Genomic DNA, 23010 nt, shown 5'->3' with positions numbered 1-23010 from the left:
TAGCTAAGATTTTAGTACAAGTGAAGCTGTCTAAGATAGCAGCAATCAGATCTGTTCACTTTAGGAATATGTGCTCTCCCTGCATTTGGGATTATGGGAATCAAAAAAAAGGTATAAGTCAGGAAAATGGCCAGGAAGGTAAGTTCAAGAATTTACCTTTTCCTTTAGCTTTTCTTCAACTTCTGCCAGTTTCTCACAGGTCCTGGCAAGCTCTTCATCTTTCTCTATGGCATGGTTCTTTTCCTGTGCTACTATTTCTTGTTGCCTTTTAAGTTCATCTCCAAGAATTCTTAATTCTTCTTGATTTTCAATGGTCTGGAATTTTTTTAAAAGTTGAGATTAAAATATATATCATTAGCTTTTACTTAACAAATCAGGTTAAAAAGTCAGCATTTACCTCAGCCTGCAAATAAAAATATTAGGCAAACTATATAGAAAAGGACTAAAGAAAGCAAGTCTTTAGTCACACAGATCCCCAGAATGTACTTGCAAGTCCAGAGCGGCAGTCACCCTGCCGGTGTGACATGGACCAATCTGTCACACAGTGATATTCTCCTACCATTTCAATATTTTCCTTTAGATCAGTCTTCAACTGTTCTTTCTCTGCTGTAATACTTTCTAGGATTCGTTGGAGTTCATTTTTCTCTCGTATTAAAGAACACATCTTCTTTTGCTGCTCAACTACCTTGCTGTCCTTCACACCAGCAATCAGAATTCCAGTTGTTTCAGCTTCCAAACTCTGTTTTTCATCCATACCAATCATCTAAAATAGAAATCAAAGAAGAATTTCTCAGGTATTAATAACAACCACTTTAATACAGCATTGATCAAACAGCCAACACGTCAGTATCGTTACATGCCAGGTACTAACTACTCTCACACCTCAGCACACCGTGTCTGCCCTCCTGCCCTATGAGGTAGGTACTTGCGTCATCCCTGTGTGCTTGGGGAGCAGTGTCACTCCAGGGAGGTGAGGCTGCACACCAGAAGTCTGCCCTCGACCAGTTCAGACAAGAACAACGCGGGCAGCTGAGAATATTACAGTTATCTTCACAGATAGGCTAACTTGACTATGGATGCCAACTTACTTCAATCACACAGCTAAAAGACACATGCCCTTCCTTCCTGTCGTCTACAAGTATTTCCTGAGATGCACATGGCAGTGCTGTGCTTTACTTCTGAGGAAGGAGCAAATGACTCTGGACTCTACTACTTTATGTTCGCCCCAGCGTCATCCCTATCCTCTCTCCCAACAAAGCTTCATTCTTCAGAGTGGTTTTACTCATAAGAAGCTGGAGTTTTATAAGAGGTATCTCTCAAAATCCTTTTGTCCTATCTCATTTTGTAACAGCATAATGTACTTTTGTTAATGTAATTTTTCTATACTTAAGAAAAGGATGCCATAATAATTCATTAATCCATCAACACACCATAACCAAAGAGAACCTGACATACACAAACTTTTGGCAAAGATGAAGATTGACATCATTCAGCCCATACTGAGCACACATTTTTGAAAGTTATTTATAATAATCTATAATCAAATTAGAAAGAAAAAAGAACAAAGGAAAAAACCATCCAAAAAAGTCATCAACCTCACAAAGTCACTATTAGAATATATTTTCTTCCAGAGTTTTTTTCCAATTAAGGTTTTTATAAATATTAGCTATTATACTTAGTTTACATAGGTATGATACTTTTAGCCTGCTTTTCCACTTAGATCATACATGTTTCTCATGCTGTGAAGTAATCTTCAAATCGTGATCTTTAGTAGCTGCTTAGCTCTCTATGGAGGATACAGACAAACCAGATTTTACTTCTCTGCTTTTATTGAATGGAGTACGCATGAGCACAGAGGTAACTACAGGACACACTAATTAAATCTGGTCTGTCAGATTTTACAATTCAAAATCTTACAACGTTACTCCTAACACATTGTATACAAATACAAAGTAGAGTGAAATACTTTTCTGTACTGATACCCAAGGTACATCGGAAATATGAACTTATAAGGAGTTGTTATTTTGTTTTTTTTCTTTTTGGTAAGGGAGATCAAACTGAGGACCTTGCTCTTGGGAGGCAGGCAGCAGTACAACTGAGCTAAATCCCCAGCTAGAGCTATTTATTTATTTACTTATTTATTTACTGCTACCAGGGTTCAAACTCGGGTCCTTGCACTTGTGAAGTAGGTGCCAGAACCACTGAGCTAGATCCCCGGCCTACAGTTGTTATTTAATGGATACAGAGTTTCAGTTTTGCAAGATGAAAACAGTTCTGAAAATTGGTGGCACCATAATATGCTAGAACTTAACACTATATTCAACTCCAGACTTATAAATTATTAAGGGGGTAAATTTTATGTTATAGGCATTTTACCACAAATTAAAGAAATATATATATACTATATACTGTTCAAACTTTGGATGTATGAAAGGTTATTTTACTCATCTCCTGAAGGATATTTAAAATTTATAGTAGCTGATATTCTGGATAAAAGGGTATAAGGTATACTAAAAATAAAAGTTTATTTAAAAAATTGTTATACAAATTTGGGGAAAGGAGAAAGATGTAGCAAATGAAACCCCATATCATACTGAACTGTGAACTCCAACCAACTTTAGTATAGAAAATCTGACATAAAAGAAATGTTTAGCCATCATTAAGAGTAGTTAGTCTTTCTTGTTAGGATTCAGAAAGGCCTTTAAAGAAACTCAAAATACATCAAGTCTCAGGAAATATTAACTCTTCAAAGTCTGAACTAATATTTTTTTGCCCTTTTCTTTTAAAATTGATTATAAGCAATTTTGTTAGCATTTCCTTTAAAGACATTAAGATTAAGCTTATAAAAGTACTGGTGGTTACCACTGTGAATTAACAAAACCTAGACTACACGATATTTTAAGTGTTTGGGGTTAAAGAGTAAATTCATATAGAAATAAATATATGGAAAATCTGGAAATCAACACCCTTCACCTTTTGATGAAATTCTTGCTCAGTTTTGCATACATTTTCCTCTGTATGCAAATTCCTGGATGATTCCTCGGAAATTCTCATTTTCAATGTGTTAATCGTTTCCTGGTGTTGCTTCAGAGACTCCAGGGCATTGCGCAGCTGTTCCTGTGTGTCTATGTTCTTCTCAGGGAAACATGAAACGATTTCCATTAGTACAGAAAGCACAGTCATGTCATGACCGCTTCCTGGTCACAAGTAAGGAGCCATGGCTCCCGCGTCTGAGCACAGTGCCTTACCATGCTCACCGTGTCCCGGATGTCACCGCGGAGCTGGTCCCGCTCAGCCTGCAGGCTGTCTCGGAGCTGGCTCAGGGCCTCCTTCTCCTGGGCCAAGCTTCTCACTGCCTCCAGACTCTGCTGCAACCTCTCAGTCACCAGCGTCTTCTCCTCCTCTGCAGCTTGCAGGTGGGCACCTCTCCTTTCCAGCTCTTCCTTCAGCTGTTCCACCTCACGCACCCTTTCTTGATCTTCGGCTGTTTTCTGCTGAACCTTCTGAGCGTTGTGAGAAAGCTTTAAAAGAAGAGAAATTAGATGGGAAATGTAGAAGCAGAGCATTCTCTGGCATACTTAAGGTTAAACTCCAGACCACCAACCAGCCCTTCCCAGAGAACACTTTGCACCAACCTCAGTCTTCACCGCATCCAAGCTCAAACGAAGGTGCTCTGTTTCTTCAGAGAGACTTCCCATTTCCTGCTTCATTCTCACACTCTCCTCATGGACCCTTTTATATTTTTGCTCCAATTCCACATGAAGGATTTTGAAATCTTGAAATTCTTGCTCAGTGTTTTTGTAATTCAACTGGGCGGTGGCCAGGTCATCTTTAGTTTTCCCAATTTCTTCAAGTAAACCTTGAATGCTGCTCTCCTTCTGAGTTACTTCGGAACACAACCAGTCTTTTTCTGATGCTATCACAGAGAGCTCTTCTGATTTATCTTGTATCTACAGAAGAGAAGCAAGATTTAGGGATGTTAACAATGTAGGATTTCCTGCAGCAATGTTCAGAAGAAGTTTTCCTCAACGTTCCCACAGTTTCCTCAATGTTTTCACAATGTTCCAGAGAACAAGTTTTCCTCAGAGGGAAAGTAATCACTTAAATTTTCTGAAGAGTTGGCCGAAGAAAGGCAATGTCCTTATTGTCCCATTTCTCTAACTTTTCCTACTTCACCTTCATGTTGTTTTCCAATCTCTGGGTTCTAGTAAGGACTGCATGGCGCAGTCAGTCAGTAGAGGCAGTCGGGGTGCTGATTTCCTTGCTGCCATTCTGAAGGATTTTCTAACTGTATCCTGCAGCTGGCATTTAGGGTTCTCAGAATTACTTATTTTATTTTTCTAAAGGATTTTCTTACAGCTCAGATTTCCAAAAAGTTAATAAAATAATTTAAAAGAATAATGCTTACGGTTTCAAAGGCATTATTTAAAAAAAAAAAAATCCATATCCAGCTTACGTACAGAGAAATCACTGTGAAAAACAAGGGAAGAGGGAAAGAGGAGAGCTGAGGAAAGACAGAAATAGGAAATAAAATAAACAGAAAAAGAATAAAAAGTGTTTCTGAAGGTCTTCAGTACAATGTCGGCATGTCAGATTCTTGCCATTTTTCTTTCTTTTGGAAAGGACGCAGGAAGGAAAAGCTGGCAGGCTGTGGGCTCACGTAATCCTTCCCTTGTCTGACAGCCTGTGCAAGCCCGAAAGCTCCTCCACGATGCCCTTCAGCTCCTTATTTTTATTCAACACAGCGACAGAGGAGGAGAGAACAGGCGAGGACCAAGAGCAGCCCACCTGAGGAGCACAGGCGCCCCGGCCACAAGGCCCCGCCGCCAGGCACACTTGTACACACACTGTGACAGCCTCTTCCTTCCTTCCTTCCGGTGCACAAACGCAAACCAGCAGGCAACTATTCTCATCTCCACTGCTAACACTGAGCGAAACTGTCTCTCTGCTTTGTAGAAATACACTGTATCAAAATATTTAAGGCAGTATTTCAAAGATTTTTCATTCCAAAACTAGGGCTGATTGTTTAAAATTCTGCTCACCTCTTTCCTCAGCATTTCCACTTCAGAGGGCAGAGATTTCAGCTCTGACAGCAAGTTAACTTCCTTCTGTAAAGCTTCGTTTTCTTTAACTTCTTTATTCAGTTCTTTCTGCAGATCTGTTATCCTCCTTTCCAGTTCCAAATTGCACAGCAAATCTAGGAAGTGTTTGGTAATTTAGAGAAAATGCTGGCAATGGATAATCTAACTTGTAATAGCTCTTGAAGCAACCTCAAAATCAGGACCAATGTATTTCAAAAATCATTTTAAGCTACGTATGATTTGAACCTCATGGAAGTCTTTATAAACACTGGCACCAAATGATTTTAAAACTGAATATTAAGTTGTTGAAGAAAACAGCCTAGTGGATTTTTACTTATTGGACTGTAGCTGCCAAATAATCTGGGTGCATTTTTTCAGATTTGCAGAGAGATGTCTGAAATTATAAAATACCTTTTGGAAGTTTCCCATCTACAAGGGAGGTGAGTTTCGTTATTTCATTAAAAGCAGATTGTAATTCTTTCTCCAGATCAATTTGCATTTTCTTTTTTGCCTCCAACTGGCCTTGATATAACCGAGTATCAATTTCCATTTGTTTGCAAGTATTTGTAAGTTCCTTCTATTAAGAGAAAACTGACAAGTCACAAAAATGTACTGATTATTCTACCTGCTTTGTTACAAACTTTTAAAACATTTCTTACCATTTTCTCTTTCAGTTCCAGATTTTCACTTCGAAGAAAGGCTGACTCTCTCTTGGCATCAAGGGCTACAGTCTCAGCATCAAAAAAAGACTGTCTCATTTGTTTTGGGTCTTCACTGTTTTCCTAGACAGAGGACAAAAGGGATTGAGTACTTTAGAAACATTATTTGTACCTAGCCAAAAGGGGTGAACTTACGGGAATAAACACACAAATGAAAAGAAACCGTGTTTTCCATAATGAAAATGTAAAGCAGTGCATGGGGTCACAGATGTTGATCAGTAACAGAGTGCTTGCCTAGTGTTGTGCAAGGTCCTGGGCTCAATGTTTAGAATCACCAAAACACAAAACACAAAACCCCCCCAATACCAATGTATGAAAATACTGTAAGAACTCTGTTACACTTTAATAAAAAGCTAATAAACAAAACTATTACTTGAATTATAATGGGAATACTTGATATCTATTAATGAAATGAATTTATTAAGCCATGCTAATCTATTTATGATCTATACCTTATAGCTATTCATCAATTCCAAATGTTTACCTTAAGATTTTTTTGTTTTTTGCTTTTTTGAGACAGGGTCTCACTATATAGTTGAGACTGACCTAGAACTCACTATGTAGCCCAGACTGGGCTTGAATTTGCAAGAGATCCTCCTGCCTCAGCCTCCCGAGTGCTGGGATTATAGGCGTGTGCCACCACGCCTGGCTACTTTATACTTTGTATAAAAGAACTGAACCGATGAGAAGCTTTTTGACTTATCTATTTTGTGGGATAGGGGAATGAACCCAGGGCCTATGCACTGAGCTGCAGTTTCAGCATCTTTTTATTTTTAGAGACAAGGTCTTGCTAAGTTTCTGATGACTTGCTTATTTCTAATGGAAGCGTGTCCCTTACTTCCTTATGTTTAATCAAAGAATGACACACTCAACTTCCTATGTGCATTTACTTGTAAGTTGGCAACGATCTGAATAGTCTCATTGTCACAGGGCTGACAGATGAAATACAGATCACTGGCGACAATTATGCAGTTGCCCAAAGTGAGCACCCACGACCCTGGCAAACTAGAAACGCCCAAAGGATGGCACAGGAAAGGGAGCCCGATCTTTACCGACGGGGATGGCGAGGCCAACTGTGCATTCTCTGCTTTCTGCGAGTCTATGAATTTCTGTAGGTTCTTAATCTGAGCTTCCTTTTCTCTGAGTAGTTCTACTTTGGAGCTTAGTTCATCCTAAAAGAATCAAAGAAGAATGAAACAGAATGTAGTATTTGATTTGGATTTGACAGGATTAAAAAACGTAATTGTTTAAATTGACAGTAAAATTCAAGCACTAATATTTAAAGAATAATTCTATTTTCCACAGCCGTGTTCAATGTCATGTATGTTTTACAGTTGTCATATCAACAGAAACAGCAACACGAATGCTCACCTCGAGGTCCTGGTTATATACTTCTGCATGCTTAACTAAATTCTTTAGGTTGGAGATTTCGTGAATTAGTTGCATCTGTAAGAGCATGTGAACAGGCACCAGAAGAGGCCGATAGTTAATAAAGCAGAAGCTTCAGACTGCCCAACAGAGGTAGAGGGGTGAGAAGCTACCGCAACAGAGCACCTCAGGATTCAAAATACAACAAACACAGTCTAGACCCACAGAGCCAGTGGACAGGGAGAGAACCTCAGCACGACCCTGACGATAATTCCATAACCTACTTTATTAGCTGCAACGATGTCGGGTCAAAATGACACACTATTTAAGGATGTAAAATGCGTGAGAAGCAAGTATGATTTAAATATGATCAGATCGGCAGTTAATCCACTTGACATATATCAAAAATTTCACCTGTGATTTTCAGCAGATGAAATATTAAACTTCCTAAAACAAACATCTAAACATTTCTAACTTATAAAAATTATAAGATTAAACAAGTCAAATAAAAAATAGGTAAATGGATAAGATTTTTCTCTTATTATTCAAGCATTATGATCCTTTATTTTTTTTATTCTTTTGAAATTTACTATTTAGGTATCCTGTCACTATATTCCCAACCGAAAATTATCTGTGATTTTTCATCAAACCCTTAGGAAAACCAGGGAAAAGAACATCTGTCCCAAAGACCATAATTTAACTTTTCATCAAACTTTCCTCCAAAAATGTAGGTTTTAAGTTCCCAAGCCGGGCTTAAATCCAGGGACTTGCACACAGGATACCATGCTCCAGGCCACCTCCCTCTCAGTAAAACCCAATCACTGACTGAAGCCCGCTCAGAATCAGGTCCCCGAGAAGCAGCTCCAGGCCACACACAGGCTCACTCTTTGTGAGGGTTACAGATCGCTTTGCAAGAACAGCTGTGGATGCTCATTCCGGATAAATGACTAGGTACTCAAAAATTCTGCAAAACAACTTCACAGTGTCTGTGGAGGCTAAGATACTCCACACTAAGGAGCTCCTGAAATCTGAGGGCAGTTGGGAGCACCTTCAGTCTAACGGGTTCATTCATCAGCCAGTTCCTATAGCTATTCTAATGACATTTTCACTACTTAGGAATAGGTACTTTCTAGAGAAATAGAAATTCATCCATGCAAGGCATCCATACACAAACAGTCAGCCAGACCTCCATTAACTGCTGTACAGGTCTCATGGGGAACGAACATTCCGCTTGCCTCCATCCAGAGGTTTTCAATTCCTTTTTCTGCCAGTATCTCCCCAAAAGCACGATGGAAGCAAATGAGATTGAACTGTTTTAAAAACAATATAAACTAAATATATATTTCTTAAATTCTCTACATTGTGCATCCATAGAAAAAAGGGTTAATCCTTAATATCTCAATCTTGGAAATAAAAACCTTTCAGAGAACGGTGTATCTTTTTAAGGTATGGATTTAGTTTAATTTGACATCTCTATTTGTCTTACCTCTTGATCTTTTCCAGTTTTTCTTTCTAGAGCCTCAAATTCATCCAAATCATTTTTTTCTTTTAATTTTAATCCCATTTCTTCATTTTCTCTTCGTAGTTGTTCATAGTCCAATACTAGATTATCATATTTAGCACGAAGAGAGTTGAACTCACTCTCTATGTTTTCCTATTATAAACAAAAACACGTTTTTCAATCAGAAGAGATTCATACCACACGGTCTTTTCTTTAAATTCATAATGAATATACCTTTGAACCATTGGTGGCTTCCCGTCTTCAACCTTTCTAACAGTCTACGTTTTGGTAAACTACCGACCTTAGACAGAACAGATGTTCATTTTGAAAGCAGTAAAATAAAGATGATATAAATAATACACGTGCCTCTGCATTCAGGGAAAGCCCCAGTGGGAAGGTAACCAGCGGGAGCCCACGTGACCACGAACCCTTCAGCCTGAGTGTTAAGGCTGATTATGTAACGGCTCATGTGTTTGACTATTTTACTTTTCTGATGAGTTAATTCAGGAAGGAAGCACGATACTATGCCTGCTCTCTCAGTCTCTAAAAAATCTTATTGAGTTTATTGGTACTTTTTAAAGTATACAGTACAGCTGCATTCGTCACTGGGCTCTTGTACCTTACATGACAGATCCTGGTTCTCATTTTTCCCCACACCCCTGCCTTCCCTTCACCCCTTCCACCCTCCCTTATTTACAAAGACTTTGTTTCCATTTTTTCCTTTTCTCATATTTTTTCTTTTCCCTTCTTTCCTTTCCCCTACCATTTCCACTTCCCCTACACCTTTAGCCCCTTTCTTCCTATTTCACATTGTGAATTACACAATTTGGATCTTATTTACATTTTTAGTTTTTTGCACCAGAGAAAGTATTCAGTATTTACACGTGTCTTATTTATTTCGCTTAAAGAGTATGGCCTCAATATGCATCCAACTTCCCATGAATGATTCTAGTTTCCCATTTTTTATGGCTGAGTAGTATTCCGTTTTATAGAAAAACCACATCTTCTTTATCCAATCTCCAACTGATGGGCAATTGGGCTGTTTCTCTAATGGGGTAAGTTTTTTATACCATTATGGGAAAGAGATTAAAAAAACACAGCTTAATTTGGGAATAATAATAAAAGAGATAACAAACTCCTAGAATATGACTCAGGGATACAAAAGCATTTTGCCTGTACTAACCAATGATACTAATTACCAGGAAGTATGATTGTTTTCCAAATTAAAACTATGTTTTCTTTGACAAACACATGCACACAAGAATACGATGTCATGAACATGAGCAATCTGGAGTGACCCTAGACGCTGACTGAAGCAGGGCCCACAGCACCCTTTTCTCCGGCTCTGCGGACTCTGCTGAGCCCTCTGTCCCTGTGGCTCCTCATGCGTGGATGTGACCAACCTCAGAAAGCGTGGCCAGCCCACAGTGGTTGCATCAATCCTTCAATGCAGACCTTTCTCCCTCTCACCCTTCCCTAAAGAATGCAGTGTAATTAGGTAGTGCGCGACAGTTCCGCTGTCGGGGTGACCAGTAACCTAGAGCTGGTCTCAGTGCAGGGTGGGCACGGGTTATGTGCAAATGTGAGTCACACCTTCCACGTGGGGACTGGGCATCTATGGGCCTGGGCACCTGGGGGGTCGTAGCGCCAATGGCCTAAGGAAGCAGCGGGACAACGAACGATGCATTGACCTTTATTTCCCAGTATCATCCAGCAACACGAGCCTCTGGTGTATCCATCACTCTTGGAGTTACGCCTGGGAATACTGATGCTTCTAAATTAATCTTTTACCCCCAAGCAAACCAGGAAGATACTAAGGTCTGCTGGTAAAGAACTAGAAGCAAACGTTTACTTATTGGTGCATGCCTGCCCTATAAACATCTTAGCCTCCCTCTAAACGTCTTAGTTTTCAACTAGAAGACAGAAAGGTGGGGGAAATCTTCATCAGAGCCCACACTGCTATTGAGTCAAAGCCAGAGACGAGCGACAACCACAAAAACCAACACAGGGTCATGTTCTGAAAGAGACGTTACCTCATTTAGTAGCTTTGTCGCTGAATTCCACTCGATCTCAGTTAACGTATCAAGAGTACCGCTGAAGAAATCAGACTCCACACAGAGAGCTACAATGAGGGGGAAAAGAAATGCGTACGTTAACATGCATAACACTCCTTATAAGTCAATAAGCATTATTATTAAAAAAATGTGACAGAGGTAATAAGCAGCTCGCATTAGCATGTCCTCAGTGTGAACGCCAAGAACACAGGTCAATGGACATGGCAGCGCTGTGTGCATTAAGACCAGTGACAAAACAAGGGATTTTTATCACGACAGAGGTAAAAAGGACAAATTCCAAATCTGAAATTTGATGACTACGTAAATTTAAAAATGCCCCTAAAAAAAAGATTATACTGCTTGAGGTATAATTTTAAAACAGATTTCTACATAAACACCATCCTCCAAAGATGGGCAAAGTTTAAAGTGTGTTATATGAATACTCTACTAATTTAAATGAATAATAATCGAATAATAAACAAAAATATCTTCCTCATGCATTACAACTAGTGTATCATTCTTGAGGGAGCTGGAATTCTTATAAAATTCCACGCAAGTTTATTTTTAAAAATTACTTGTTTTTAAATTATAACCTCCGTTGCAGCCCTACAATGCATTTTATTCCAACATCTTTATCACAGTGAGTTGCGCGGTTGTCAGGAGCCCTCATCGGTAGGCATGGAAAGGTGCTCACACTCATCAATTTCCCCCAAAAGGGTGACGGCGCTCCTGTGTGTCCTTGTTGTCACATTTGCTGGCATACTAAATTCGTTTACATAGTTTGACTCCTTCATTTTGTTAATTTTGCCAAAGCACCAAGTGACTCTTCGTTTTCTTTTAGCCTAAAAAACAAAATAAAACAAAAAACCCCAAGGAACAAAAAACAAAATTACCTAGATTGGAGTTCCCACAGAAGAAAACAGGAAACTAGCTACTATTTTTTAAAACCATCGACTGTCTTCCTAGTTGAAGGACATTCTAAGATACAAGAAGACGGTCACATTTCTCACATCAGTGTTTGACACCATAACAAATCTGATGGAACCACTGTTCTTATTTTGTTTTTGTTGCTGGCGACTGAAGCCAGCACCTCAGAAGGCACTGAGCTGTACTCTCAGCCTCTAAATTACAAGAGTTTCTAGGACTTATGAGAGGGTTCCTCGTCAACTCGCAACCCTTTGAGAACTCTGGTGTCATGAGGGGCAATCACCCCACCACACCCCGGGTACCTGCGGTGCTGGTGGGGAGGAGACAGGAAGCCATGCCCAGGGCACCTGTGTGACTCCCTCTGGAAACACACTTTTCCAGGGTCCCCCGGTACCAATCTCCCAGTGAGCTGGGAAGTGGTGCCCACCAGTGTGCCTGCTCTTGCCCTGTTGTTTTCTCCTGGGTCTGTGACCTCGGGCATCTCTCCACCACTCCCTCCTCCCAGCTTCGTACTCAAGTCTGTTTGCTTTTGCCTTTGGAAAAAGACAAACTTCCGACTGCTTACGTGGCTGTAGCTGGCACTTCCTTTTGCCTTTCCTCACGATGAACCCACTCCTTCCTCGCCCTGTGAGGGACCCTGCTTTCTCCTGCTTCTCACCCCACCCACCTGGCAGTGTACACACCACATGTCCTGGCTGTCCTGGATCCTCTGTATGAAAAGACAGCTAGCATTAAGCACACAATAAACCCCGTTCTGTTCTCTACATGCCAAGTTCAAGCTCCCACCTCCTACATTTTACCTTTAATTCTTGTTGTGATGTGAGAGAAGAAGAGGTCACCAGCATCCGGGTTAAGTTCTGAATCTTTTCATCCTGTACTTTTTGAAGTGAATCTTTTTCATCCAAAAGCTGGGCCAACTGGTCCTTTTCCATTTCCTGGGCCCGAGTCTTTATATTTACCTACCGCATGTAATATTGGGGTATGTTAATAATAAATGTAGCTAGGTTTTCAAACCTTGAAAGCAGCTTAAAGAACAGAATATTAAATTTGCATGTGATTTGATTTTAATTTCACTGAAAATATACCTCCATGTAGGACCCCACATGCCATAACTGTCATCAATCACTTCTCAAACATATTTCTTCTCATCACTACTCCTTATATCATGTAGACAATGTTACTAAGACAATTCTATTGGTAGCCTAAGAAACATGAGTAACAGGCAGGGCAGTTGAGAGAGCGGAGGTTTCAATAGCACAGGCAAAGATGGAGATGCTGTCCTATGAGATTACTGTTTGACATTTTAGCTCACTTTTAAAAAGACCAATAAAATGAAAGATTTTTACAAAGTATGGGACCATAATGATTAAAAGAAACCAATTAAGAATAGCAGGACTATACTTTATTATTAGATTGCTACCTTATGGTCAGAAGAAGAATTTAGGGGATGTGAAAAAATAGAAGATAGTTTTAAATAACTATACATTTCTCTTTCTAAACTAACTCAATATGCACTTGTGAATTTTTTTGAAAAAGTATTTTTACTTGGTTCATTTGGAAAAACATCTCAATTCTTCTTTTAGAAATAAAGAATAAAATCTAAATTTCAAGAGATCAACCCTTTCTGTTTACAGAATAAACTAAATTATTATAAATTATTTCTTCTTAGTTAAAACCCATTTGTTTTAAACTTAAGCTGTAGCAACTCAGGTGTTCCTGAACTGAGAGTTCTTGGGCAGATCTCCGTCACTCCAAACTGGGCTCTTTGAAAATAAAGCGTTTGCACTCACCTCCTCCAGTTGCTTTTTGAGGTCCACTATTTCTTTTCTGTATCTTTTCAGGAGCGCTTCATCACTTGACACCTCATTGACATAAGGAGTATTCTTCATATATTTAGCAGTGCTAGCAAACTAGGAAAAACATACAAAAGTGTAATTCTAAAAATTTCTAACAATTAATAACTTTTAGGTTTCTTGCAACAAATTTTCTTTAAAAATAAAATTAAATGAAAGAGAACAATACTGTTCCCAGTAAGCTTAATAGGGCGACTTCAAAGTTTTCTAATGACTCTCTGCAACCCACTAAGCCTGGCAGTCTTCCAGAGGGCTGAGACCACACCTTGGAGACGGCCGAGACACGGGTCCCACACACCGCTCTGCGGAGTCCCGCCCACCACAGGATGTCCACCCGACTGAGTACCACTTCCGGCTGGAAGCACTTCCCTCCCCTCTGAACGCCATCCCACTTCACACTGCTCCAAGCTATCAAGCTGGAGGTGAGACTCCAGAGGAGCCAGGGACTTGACTTTCCAGCTCTGCAGCACTGGCAGTGCCTCGACCCAGGGCAGCAGCTGATCGGTGCTTCCCAGGCCGAGCACCAGCACCACCTGCGTGGGCACACCAGGGGAGCCATTCCTAACATAACACTGGGCCCTCCGCTGACAAAGCTCGCCCATAAACAGAAAATGCAGCACTTGGATCACAGCAAAGGCAGGGATCTATTAGCTACCAGACATTTTAGAATGATAAAATATACGACTTTTTTTGTTATTTCCTATTTGTGGCAGTACTAGTTTTTCATTTATGTAATATAAAGTTTGATTTTATTTTAAATTAAGTTTATAAAGTGAGTTATGGTAAAAATTGTGGAGGTGGGATTCAAATGACTGAAGTCTGGGAAGATTAAATGAAGGAAGGCTCTTCAGTAGAAAACTGTATGAATTTTATTACAACAGGTGCATCTCAATATCAAAGAAACTGTATATAATTAAAGTCAGTGATCTTTTCTCCTCAGAGCTGCTCTTTCCCCATACTGGGCTGAGATAAGAATCCAACTCACCTGCAGAGTGGTCAGGGTTTCATCAAAAGACACCGGAGTGATTGTGCAGATGATGCGTGTTTTTGCATTTCCTCCCAGGGAATTTTGGAGAATTCGAGTTAATTTGCTGTCTCGGTAATTTATGAAACCACTTAGCATGCAAAAGAGTTTGGGGAGAAAGAGACGTGAGAATTGTGTATAACAAAGTGGATGTTTTTTAGTGCAGAGCACTTAGTCAATTTTAAAAACTAATTCTTTACAGGTTATGAGACAGATCAAAATAATGAAAATATTAAAAATAGTCAATTGAGGTTACAGTCATACAAGAAGGTATGCTCAGAGAATCCCAAAGCTTTTGGGTGCATGTGACAGAAAACATTTGAGTGTTCATTTTTAACCCAGTGAAAAACATAAGCAATAAGGCCAATGGGATAAACTTACCCAAACTGTCCATCGCTTAGTTTCTTGATAACTTGTCCCAAAATAAACAAGCTTCGGTTTATATTACAGCCTTCCTTGAGTCGCACACCTGGATATATATATTAGACCACCATGAAAACCGACCACTACATGAAATGATAAACTTATCTGTGAAGTTATGAGAGACATTAGACACGAAGGCGGAGATGGGAAAGTGTTTGTTCTGGTTGGGCCTGAACACTGCTTTAGTCTGACTGGCAGGAATTCTCTTCCTGTGCCTATTACGTGAACCTGAAAGGTTATTACCTGAGAGAAACAGCACAGGGAGGGAGGGAAAGCCTGTTCCCCTATGGAGCCCCTCATCTACTCCTCAGTTTAGATCTGCCTTTTCCTGAATAATTATACACAGGTACCCGTGGACTCCCAACTATGGAGTGATGCCAATTACTGCGTTTTCCTTTCTTGGCTTACCACTCACCCAGCATCTTTATTGGGATCAGGCCACACCGTTGGAAAGGGTTAAGATGTCAGGAACACGGACAGGTGAGAAGGACCCCAGGATCAGAATGCTGGTACTGAAAGATGCCTCCCACTACTTTCCTCAATTTCCTTGCTGAATATGAAAGCTTAGACTGCTTTTCTAGGATTCTCATGGACTTCCCAGCTATACCATCCTATTAAGAGCCCAGTTTTAGTTCAATAGATGCCCTAGGTAAATTAGATACAGACACTGGTGTTTATGTTAGGGTTGTATTGGAAATTAGTACTGCTTTACTCATTTTAAAGATGCTCAGTAGCAGGTTTTATCCCATACAGTGCGAGGACAGAGACACTAATGTGTTTCCTGAGTTCTGTTTACCTTCAGCTCCTGTTTGAGCAGCTCTTTCACTGCCTGCAAGATCAACCAGATTCTGTAGGAAGAGAGTAAACGCTTAGGACGGTAATTAGTAGGACCAAGCTACTGAAAGAACAGGTTTAGTACATGGCCTGAGAGTAGCTGTGTCCTGGCTCCCACTCACACACTGGCACCCTGTTCCTCTCACCTCCCTCCTTTCAGGTATCTATAGCATTACCAGCATAGTCTGGACTTTACAACCCTTTGTAACCTGGTACCAGAGGCAGCGGCTTCTGCTGGTTCCACTGTTCCTCGCTCCACTCAAGGACCAGGTAAAGGTCACCTTCCAGGGGGCTCTGTCAGCTTCCCCTTCCTCCCCCACTGTGCGTGAATCACTAATCACCCACTGCCCACCCAGAGCTCTTCATGGATGGAACTTATTCTCAGAGCATGGGTTCTGTTGTGTGTGGCCCTCATTACACTATGGATCTCTCATTTCAACAATACTACTGGAAAAAGTGACTGCTTGTGATACTACAGACAGTCCATCAGGTTCTGGTGACAGCAGAGAACCATGCAAATAAGGCCTCTGCTCTCACAGATTCTGCATGTCCTCCCCAAAGAAGGCTGCTGAGAGGAGAGAAAAAGGTACACGAGAGACGTGTCATGACAAAAGTAACAGAGAGATCGGAACAGAGAGCTGGGAAAGACAGATCATGTTTTTTGAACTGGATGACAAAAAGGCTCGTCCTTCAAATAAGACAAGAATGATAGGGAAGAGGGAGCCAGTTATGGAAAGATCAAGGCAAACTGTATTCAGACCGAAGAACAGCTCAGGCACCAGGTCTCAAAGCAGAACACCCCAAGTGCACTCAAAGACAGAAAGGTCAGGGTGACAGCCAGGGAGCAGGAGCCAGGACAAGCCAGGGTGATGGAGAACTGTCCTAAATGCATCAGGAAGCCCTGGCCGGAGGGCCTCACCCGGGGGCAGGGACACACGTGAGGCGACTGTCTGCGGCTCAGCTGTGCCTGGTTGAGGGGAGTTGGAGGAGGGCGGGGGTTGCAGGCAGCCAGACAGGGGGCTGTGTAGGGTGTGGGCCACAGGGCAACATGGCGAGGAGGGCCCTAGAGGGGAGGTTTGGGAGGGAGGCTGAGGCATCTTCTAAGCACAGGCCCAGCTCAGAGACTGGGAAAGCGCCAGTTCTGAAGGCACTGCAAGACCCAGGGCTGTCAGCCACTTCTCTGGGGAATCTTCAGGCAGGTGCTTAATTTCCAAAAGTTTCAGCCCTTTCTCAGAGGTCTCCTTTTATAACACATGGAAAGAATCTAATTTCTGTTGCCCAGCATCCACTAGAGACAACTCAGACACTCAATGAAAGGGTGGAGGCAGCACAGGTACAGGTGCGATGGCAGGCAGGAAGGAGCTGGGAGCCAGTCTGCAAGAGGCGCCCACACAGAGGAGATGGAACTGAGTCAGCTCGGTTAAGGCCTCCAGGGCTTGTCCCGGAAGGTGACATTGCCAAAGTGCGGTCAGAGTATCAGAAAACTGTGTGACGGCCTGAAGAAAGGAGGAGCAGCATGCTGAGGGACAGGTTCCAGAGACAGAAGCAGTGACACCAGGGATATGAGGGTCTGAAGGAGGCGACACCCACAGAGATGCACCAAGCTGCGCCAGGAAGCAACATGACAAGCACCCAGAGGAAACAGAAATGATGAGTATGGTTCACGTAGGGGTCTGGCCTGTGTGGCAGGAGGATGCTGGCTCACTGGAAGAAAGGGACAGTTGTCATGGTAGGAAGAAATCTGGTTTTGGATAGACTGGAGTTTGAGATAACAGTGGGATATGCAATTACAGCAGCCTTCAGGGAGCTGTGGATTAGAATCCAGAGACTGTAGAGGAAATAAGTATCTGGTGGTCACCGGCACGGAAATGGTGACCGAGGGCCACACGGCACTCGTGAGGATCTGCTAGAAGAGGCAGAGCTGAGGGAAACTGGACACTGGCACCCCGCAAGCCAAGGAACACTCAGAGAAGGGGTACTCCGTAGGCTGGATGGGGCTTCTCTGGGGTTGACTTCCTCGTGCAGATTCCTATAGTCGGACAGGCTGAAGGCTGGGCCAAGGGTCTCTAAGGACCACTGAGGACAGAGTAGAAATCATCAATGCTCACCCAATAACTGAGGATTAAAATGAAATTATCAAGAGAAAAGACAAAACTACAGTGAAGTATCACAGGCCAGAGTTGAAAAACAAAAGCTGGGTTTTTAAAAAGTCCACTAAAAAAACTGATACACCTTTACAGCAAAATAAGACTGGATATTAGTTAAGAATTGATTTTACAAAATTGGAAAATGAAAAAGCATATTACAGATTAATTTTTTTCCCTGATGTTTTCAAATCAAATAGGAGAGTCTTAAATTCCACACCAGCTGAAGAATCTGGCCCTGAACGTGGGGACTACATTAATGACGGGAAGGGGCAGGAAGAGAACAAGGGACAGCTGTGATACAGTGCAGCATGAGGGGGACAGGAGGCCACATAGCAGGAAGAGGAGTGGGGCGAGTCAGGAAGGCACACACGTTCAGGAGACGTGTCCTGAGCAGGACCCGTGTGTGCCATGCGTGGGCCTCGGGGCGCAGCAACACCACCCCCAGGGGCTCAGGGTCTAGAGCGCCGTCTGTGGGTTGTGGTACAGCAGCTGCTTAGCACGCAGGAAAACAAAAAATGTTTGTAATACGTGTATTTTCCTACTGTTCCTAAGAACTTAAATAATAATTTTATGTTTAGTCATTGTACCTAAAGGTTTTCTGTTGCTCACACAAGGCTAAATTATACTAGTTGAGATGTTAAAAAATTCCCTACATTTTAAGATTTATCCTACTTCAATGGGGATTAGAGAAGCCTGAACTCCCACAGTCCTTATATGCACAATTTAGGAGATGACATGACAGGAAGAAAGATCCCCAACTCTTTCTACATTTCAGCTAGTAATCTGATGCTACTGATGAGACCAGGTGAATTGCTAATTTATATTTTTTTCTTAGTTAACTGCTCTTATTAAAGGAAATAAGCAAAGTTTGTTTTGGCCCAAGTGGTGCCTTATTTCGGTTCAGGAACACTTACCAAATGGGACACCTTGATAGAGCCATCACAGTTAGAAGGTTCACCTTTCTCTCTGCTTTCCAAAATCTAGACAGAAAGGGCAGTTTTAGTAAAAACTAGTGTATTCCTACTTGGAAAGATCAGAGGTAGAAAGAGTAATTACTTACCATCCTAAAAATGGTATGTGAACGACTGCTTCTTTGATTCATTTTTGTTACTCCATAATGTCTGCTCTCTGAAAAATAAGTTGTAGTTCAACTATATATATTATAGTCCAAGAAAAATATTTGAACTTTAGCCCAATAAAAACAAGTGTGATTGGAAAAAGCTGTTGTGTCTTAAAGAAAGGAAAGTCTTACTTTCTCCCTTTGTGATCCAGTTCAAAGCCATTTCTGATGTGTAAACCACTTCTTCTGTGAGATCAGCAACGTACACATTCCTCTGAAACCAGTTTAATTATGGAAAAATTAGAGAAACAGTCAAAAATACACCTTTCAAAAAAAGAAGATACAATTGCAGAACTCACTTGTGGAAGTTAAAATGTGGAATCACTATCCTGTAGAAAAATAGCAAACAAATCTGCAAATACCCACAATCCACTGCCTGCATTAAAACCACACTAAAGTCCACCTCATCTTTCCATCTTGCTCTTCTTAGGCACTTCAACTAAAATAGAGCTGTATTCAAAAATTATACACATTGAAGACAGAGCTCTATAAACACTTAAATTATGGAGAAGAATAATAAGAAGTCTGTTTTAAAGCCACTTTTATCCCATTACTCACATTGATGTCTTCTCGAATTATCAAAGGTTTCATTTTTTGAGTACTGCAGAGTAAATCTGTAATGGTTTCATTGTATATCTCCATGTAAGACACACGCAGGAGAAATTCTCTCTCAGGAAACTAGAATATATATAAAAACATCAAAAAGCATCCAATTAAGAATATTTCATATTGAATGTATCCGTTAACATTAAAGTAACGGGAAATTATCTTCATAAATCAAACCAATGGTTTTGACAGTAATAAACACAAAAATACAAAAGTATCATTTCAGAAAAAATAAAAAGTATACTACCATGAAATAAGAAAGCATACAATCTAAAGCCCTAGATGCAAAATAAAACCCTGGTTAATAGATGTTTTTATTTTAATGAATATGCTTATTTTCATTACCAACTCTTACCTAATTAGGTTGCATATTCTAGCCTTCTGCTTCCCTCTTATCTACTTTTTATTTTTCTGTAATAATCACTGGTTGAGTACCAAAAGCAGCTGGGAGCTAACCATTTGGGTAAGATTTCCCAGCACTCAACGCCCACTTTTTGTTGAAAGTGTTACTGCTGCAGGATCCAAGAGATGAATGAGAGAACTTTAAGCTCCATAAAGTTCATCTGTGGGGATATAACTGAATCTATGCCTGCTCTTCTTCATGGGCGCCAAGAAAGGAGTGCAAATCAGTTCAGCTTTATAAGAGAAAAGCATTCAGATTTCTACCTGATTATAACTACTTTTACCTGTGTGCACTAGGAATCAGCTACGTTATTACCTTCTTAATTTTCTGGAAGATGTCATGAATTGCCCTGGGTATAACGCCCAAACAATCTTCCGAGCCCATCATAGTATGTGTTTTTCCAGAAGCAGTCTGTCCATAGGCAAATATGGTCCCTGTAAAGACAAAACATACACATGCAAAGATTCAAACTGAGTCAATAGTGTCTAAATAACTCACAACACTCATTGCACAGACTGAGAATAAAATCTTTTTTGCAGCATAAAATGAATACCAACCATTGTAACCCTGTATGGCAGAATCGATGATTGGCACTGCTATTTCTTCATATACATTTTTAGTAGTTTCATTACTATGAAATACACGATCTAAGAAAAAAAAATGCAGAAGTTAAATCAACTGTTTTTTCATTCTGAATTAGTAATTATCCAAAGAAATAACATAGTTAGGATCTAAGCTGATAAAATACATAACACAATATCTGCTTTAGTTTTTTGACTTCAGAAAGTGCCCTTCCCAAATGAAAGGAGCACTGGCTTCTGAGGACACTGTTGCCCCTTGCTGCCCTGACCCAGGTAGGGAGCTGCACCTGGAACACAGATAGAGCCTCGCTCTTCCTCTGGCTGGTTGTGTAACTCTGCCCCATGGCCCTGCTCCTCTTTAAAAAAGGGCAGATAATAGTAGCTGCTACCTAGATTTGTCAGGAAGACTGAGTGTGTTAATTAACGCAAACAAAATGCTCAGAACAGCATCTGACCTGTGGTCAGCACTTTGGACAGTTAGCTCAACAATGAAATCAACCCAGTCAACTGTAGCCTCAAGTCCACCCTGTGAGTGGCTCCTTGAGGACACTGGGACTAAGTTACATCCCTCACCGTGAGCTCCTACAAAGCTCCTCTCCTCACCATGCCTCTCCTCCCACCACCCCATAAGGCCACAAAGGCTGACCTCGTCCCTGATACATTCTAGCAGACAAATGAGAAATACCTGTACCATTTACTATTTGATTCAAAATCACTACAGAATCATAAATAGAAAGACCTCAAAGATGAATCGACACTGTGAAACATTTTAGAGCTTCAGACCACAAATGGCCTAAAGGATGAGGAGAAAATGTTAGTTTCAATCATAAGGTAATATGGTTAGAACCGCTTTAAATATCAATTTATTATCTTCTCATATATGAGGATAAACAAATTTTTTTCTAGTGAAGCAGTTAACAGACCTTTAATGACAAGTCTAGCATTATTGATATGCCTTTGTTAACTTTTTTTTTTTGTTTTGGTACCGGGGATCAAACTCGGGACCTTGTGCTTGTGAGGCAGACTGCAGAACCACTTAGCTAAATCCCTGGTCCCTTTTTTTTTTTTTTTTAAATCAAGGTCTCACTATGTAGTTCAGGCAGATCTTGAACTCTCTGTGGCGGTATCTTTAATTCAGGGCGTTTCTCCTGCTTCAGCCTCCTGAGTGTTAGAATTACAGGTGTGTACCACCATGCCTGGCTTATTGATATCCCTTTCGTACTCTTTTTTTTTTTGGACCCTCAGGCAGATCTTGAACTCTCTGTGGCGGTATCTTTAATTCAGGGCGTTTCTCCTGCTTCAGCCTCCTGAGTGTTAGAATTACAGGTGTGTACCACCATGCCTGGCTTATTGATATCCCTTTCGTACTCTTTTTTTTTTTTGGTACCGGGGATTGAACTCGGGTCCTTGCGCTTGTAAGGCAGGCCACCGAACCGATGAGCTAAATCCCCGGCCCCCTTTTGTACTCTTAATAGTAAAAGAATAATAGGCTAACTCTTGATGCTACTATAAGCTTACCAAAATTGAAGGATTTACTCCCATCAACTTGATAAATAGCATTATTGTCAGTTTTCCAGTAAACCTGGGTAGCTTCTCCAAGTTCTTCTCTAAAAGAATAAAAACACTGTGTCAATAACAGAATTCCTGTGATAGGAAAGGGAGTCTAAAAATCCGCATGCTCCAAAGAATATTTTGAAAGATGGTCAAAAACTTACATAAGAGAACGCTGAAGTCCAGGCTGGGAAGAGGGAGGGGGCTCAGACCCCTCCTCTCCTGGGAGTTTCCTAGGGAAGTCTGTCACCCCCACCCTCTTGCCCAGTACTGGCTGTTGAAGGGACACACTAGACACGCACTGTGACTATGTCCTCTTGCTGTGAATCCCTAACAGCCCGAAATACTTAGCACGGCTCAAGACACCCGGTTCAAGTCACTTCTCCCTCTTCGTGTAAACTCCTAGGTACATCCTAAGTACCCACAAATCAACCAACCCAAGGTTTCCCTGAAGCGAAAGATGTCACCGCTGCCCGGAACACCTTGCCACCGAGTCATTTACTTATTTAATTCCTGCGAGGGTCAGGTCTCCGCAGCCTCACTCACGAAACTCCCGCCGGCGCTGAACCATTTCTCAAGCACACAGCGTTAGCGCCTGAGCTGCAGGCCGAGGCCCCCAAGGCGCGAACTCACCGACCGCCTCCCCTCCTGGGCAGCGGTTACGAACTAACCACGCCGCCCCCGGCAGCCCGACGCAGACCTCACTCCCGGTTCCTCCACCTCAGGGAAGGTCGCAGGTGTGCAGCTCGCTCGCTGTCACCGGGCCAGGGCGCCGAGGCCCGAGGTCTCAGTCCGGGCGAAGGTGACCAACGGCGCCG

At 41.3% G+C, this 23010-nt stretch overlaps 1 protein-coding gene across 1 annotated transcript in view; it reads right to left on the bottom strand.

Moving 5' to 3' along the window:
- Cenpe (centromere protein E) overlaps nt 1-23010 on the bottom strand; it is a 51345-nt gene that overhangs the window by 24618 nt on the left and 3717 nt on the right. Inside the window, exons 3-28 of the mRNA XM_010641611.3 lie at nt 22913-22978; nt 22160-22248; nt 20618-20707; nt 20376-20494; nt 19610-19729; nt 19184-19265; nt 18992-19059; nt 18846-18911; nt 15747-15798; nt 14909-14996; nt 14489-14618; nt 13441-13560; nt 12451-12609; nt 11418-11565; nt 10703-10791; nt 8655-8822; nt 7172-7246; nt 6853-6972; nt 5741-5863; nt 5493-5658; nt 5043-5197; nt 3636-3950; nt 3249-3521; nt 2974-3132; nt 560-763; nt 157-315 (exon numbers count right to left, since the gene is read on the bottom strand). Of these exons, the coding sequence (XP_010639913.1) occupies nt 157-315; nt 560-763; nt 2974-3132; nt 3249-3521; nt 3636-3950; nt 5043-5197; nt 5493-5658; nt 5741-5863; nt 6853-6972; nt 7172-7246; nt 8655-8822; nt 10703-10791; nt 11418-11565; nt 12451-12609; nt 13441-13560; nt 14489-14618; nt 14909-14996; nt 15747-15798; nt 18846-18911; nt 18992-19059; nt 19184-19265; nt 19610-19729; nt 20376-20494; nt 20618-20707; nt 22160-22248; nt 22913-22978 (3403 nt within the window). The remainder of the gene's footprint in view (nt 1-156; nt 316-559; nt 764-2973; nt 3133-3248; nt 3522-3635; nt 3951-5042; nt 5198-5492; nt 5659-5740; nt 5864-6852; nt 6973-7171; nt 7247-8654; nt 8823-10702; nt 10792-11417; nt 11566-12450; nt 12610-13440; nt 13561-14488; nt 14619-14908; nt 14997-15746; nt 15799-18845; nt 18912-18991; nt 19060-19183; nt 19266-19609; nt 19730-20375; nt 20495-20617; nt 20708-22159; nt 22249-22912; nt 22979-23010) is intronic.

Source organism: Fukomys damarensis, unplaced genomic scaffold, assembly GCF_012274545.1.
Source record: "Fukomys damarensis isolate Sample0158 unplaced genomic scaffold, DMR_v1.0_HiC HiC_scaffold_25, whole genome shotgun sequence".
NCBI lineage: Eukaryota > Metazoa > Chordata > Mammalia > Rodentia > Bathyergidae > Fukomys > Fukomys damarensis.
The sequence above is the reverse complement of the archived record's forward strand: the minus strand, read 5'-3'. Positions and strand labels throughout refer to the sequence as shown.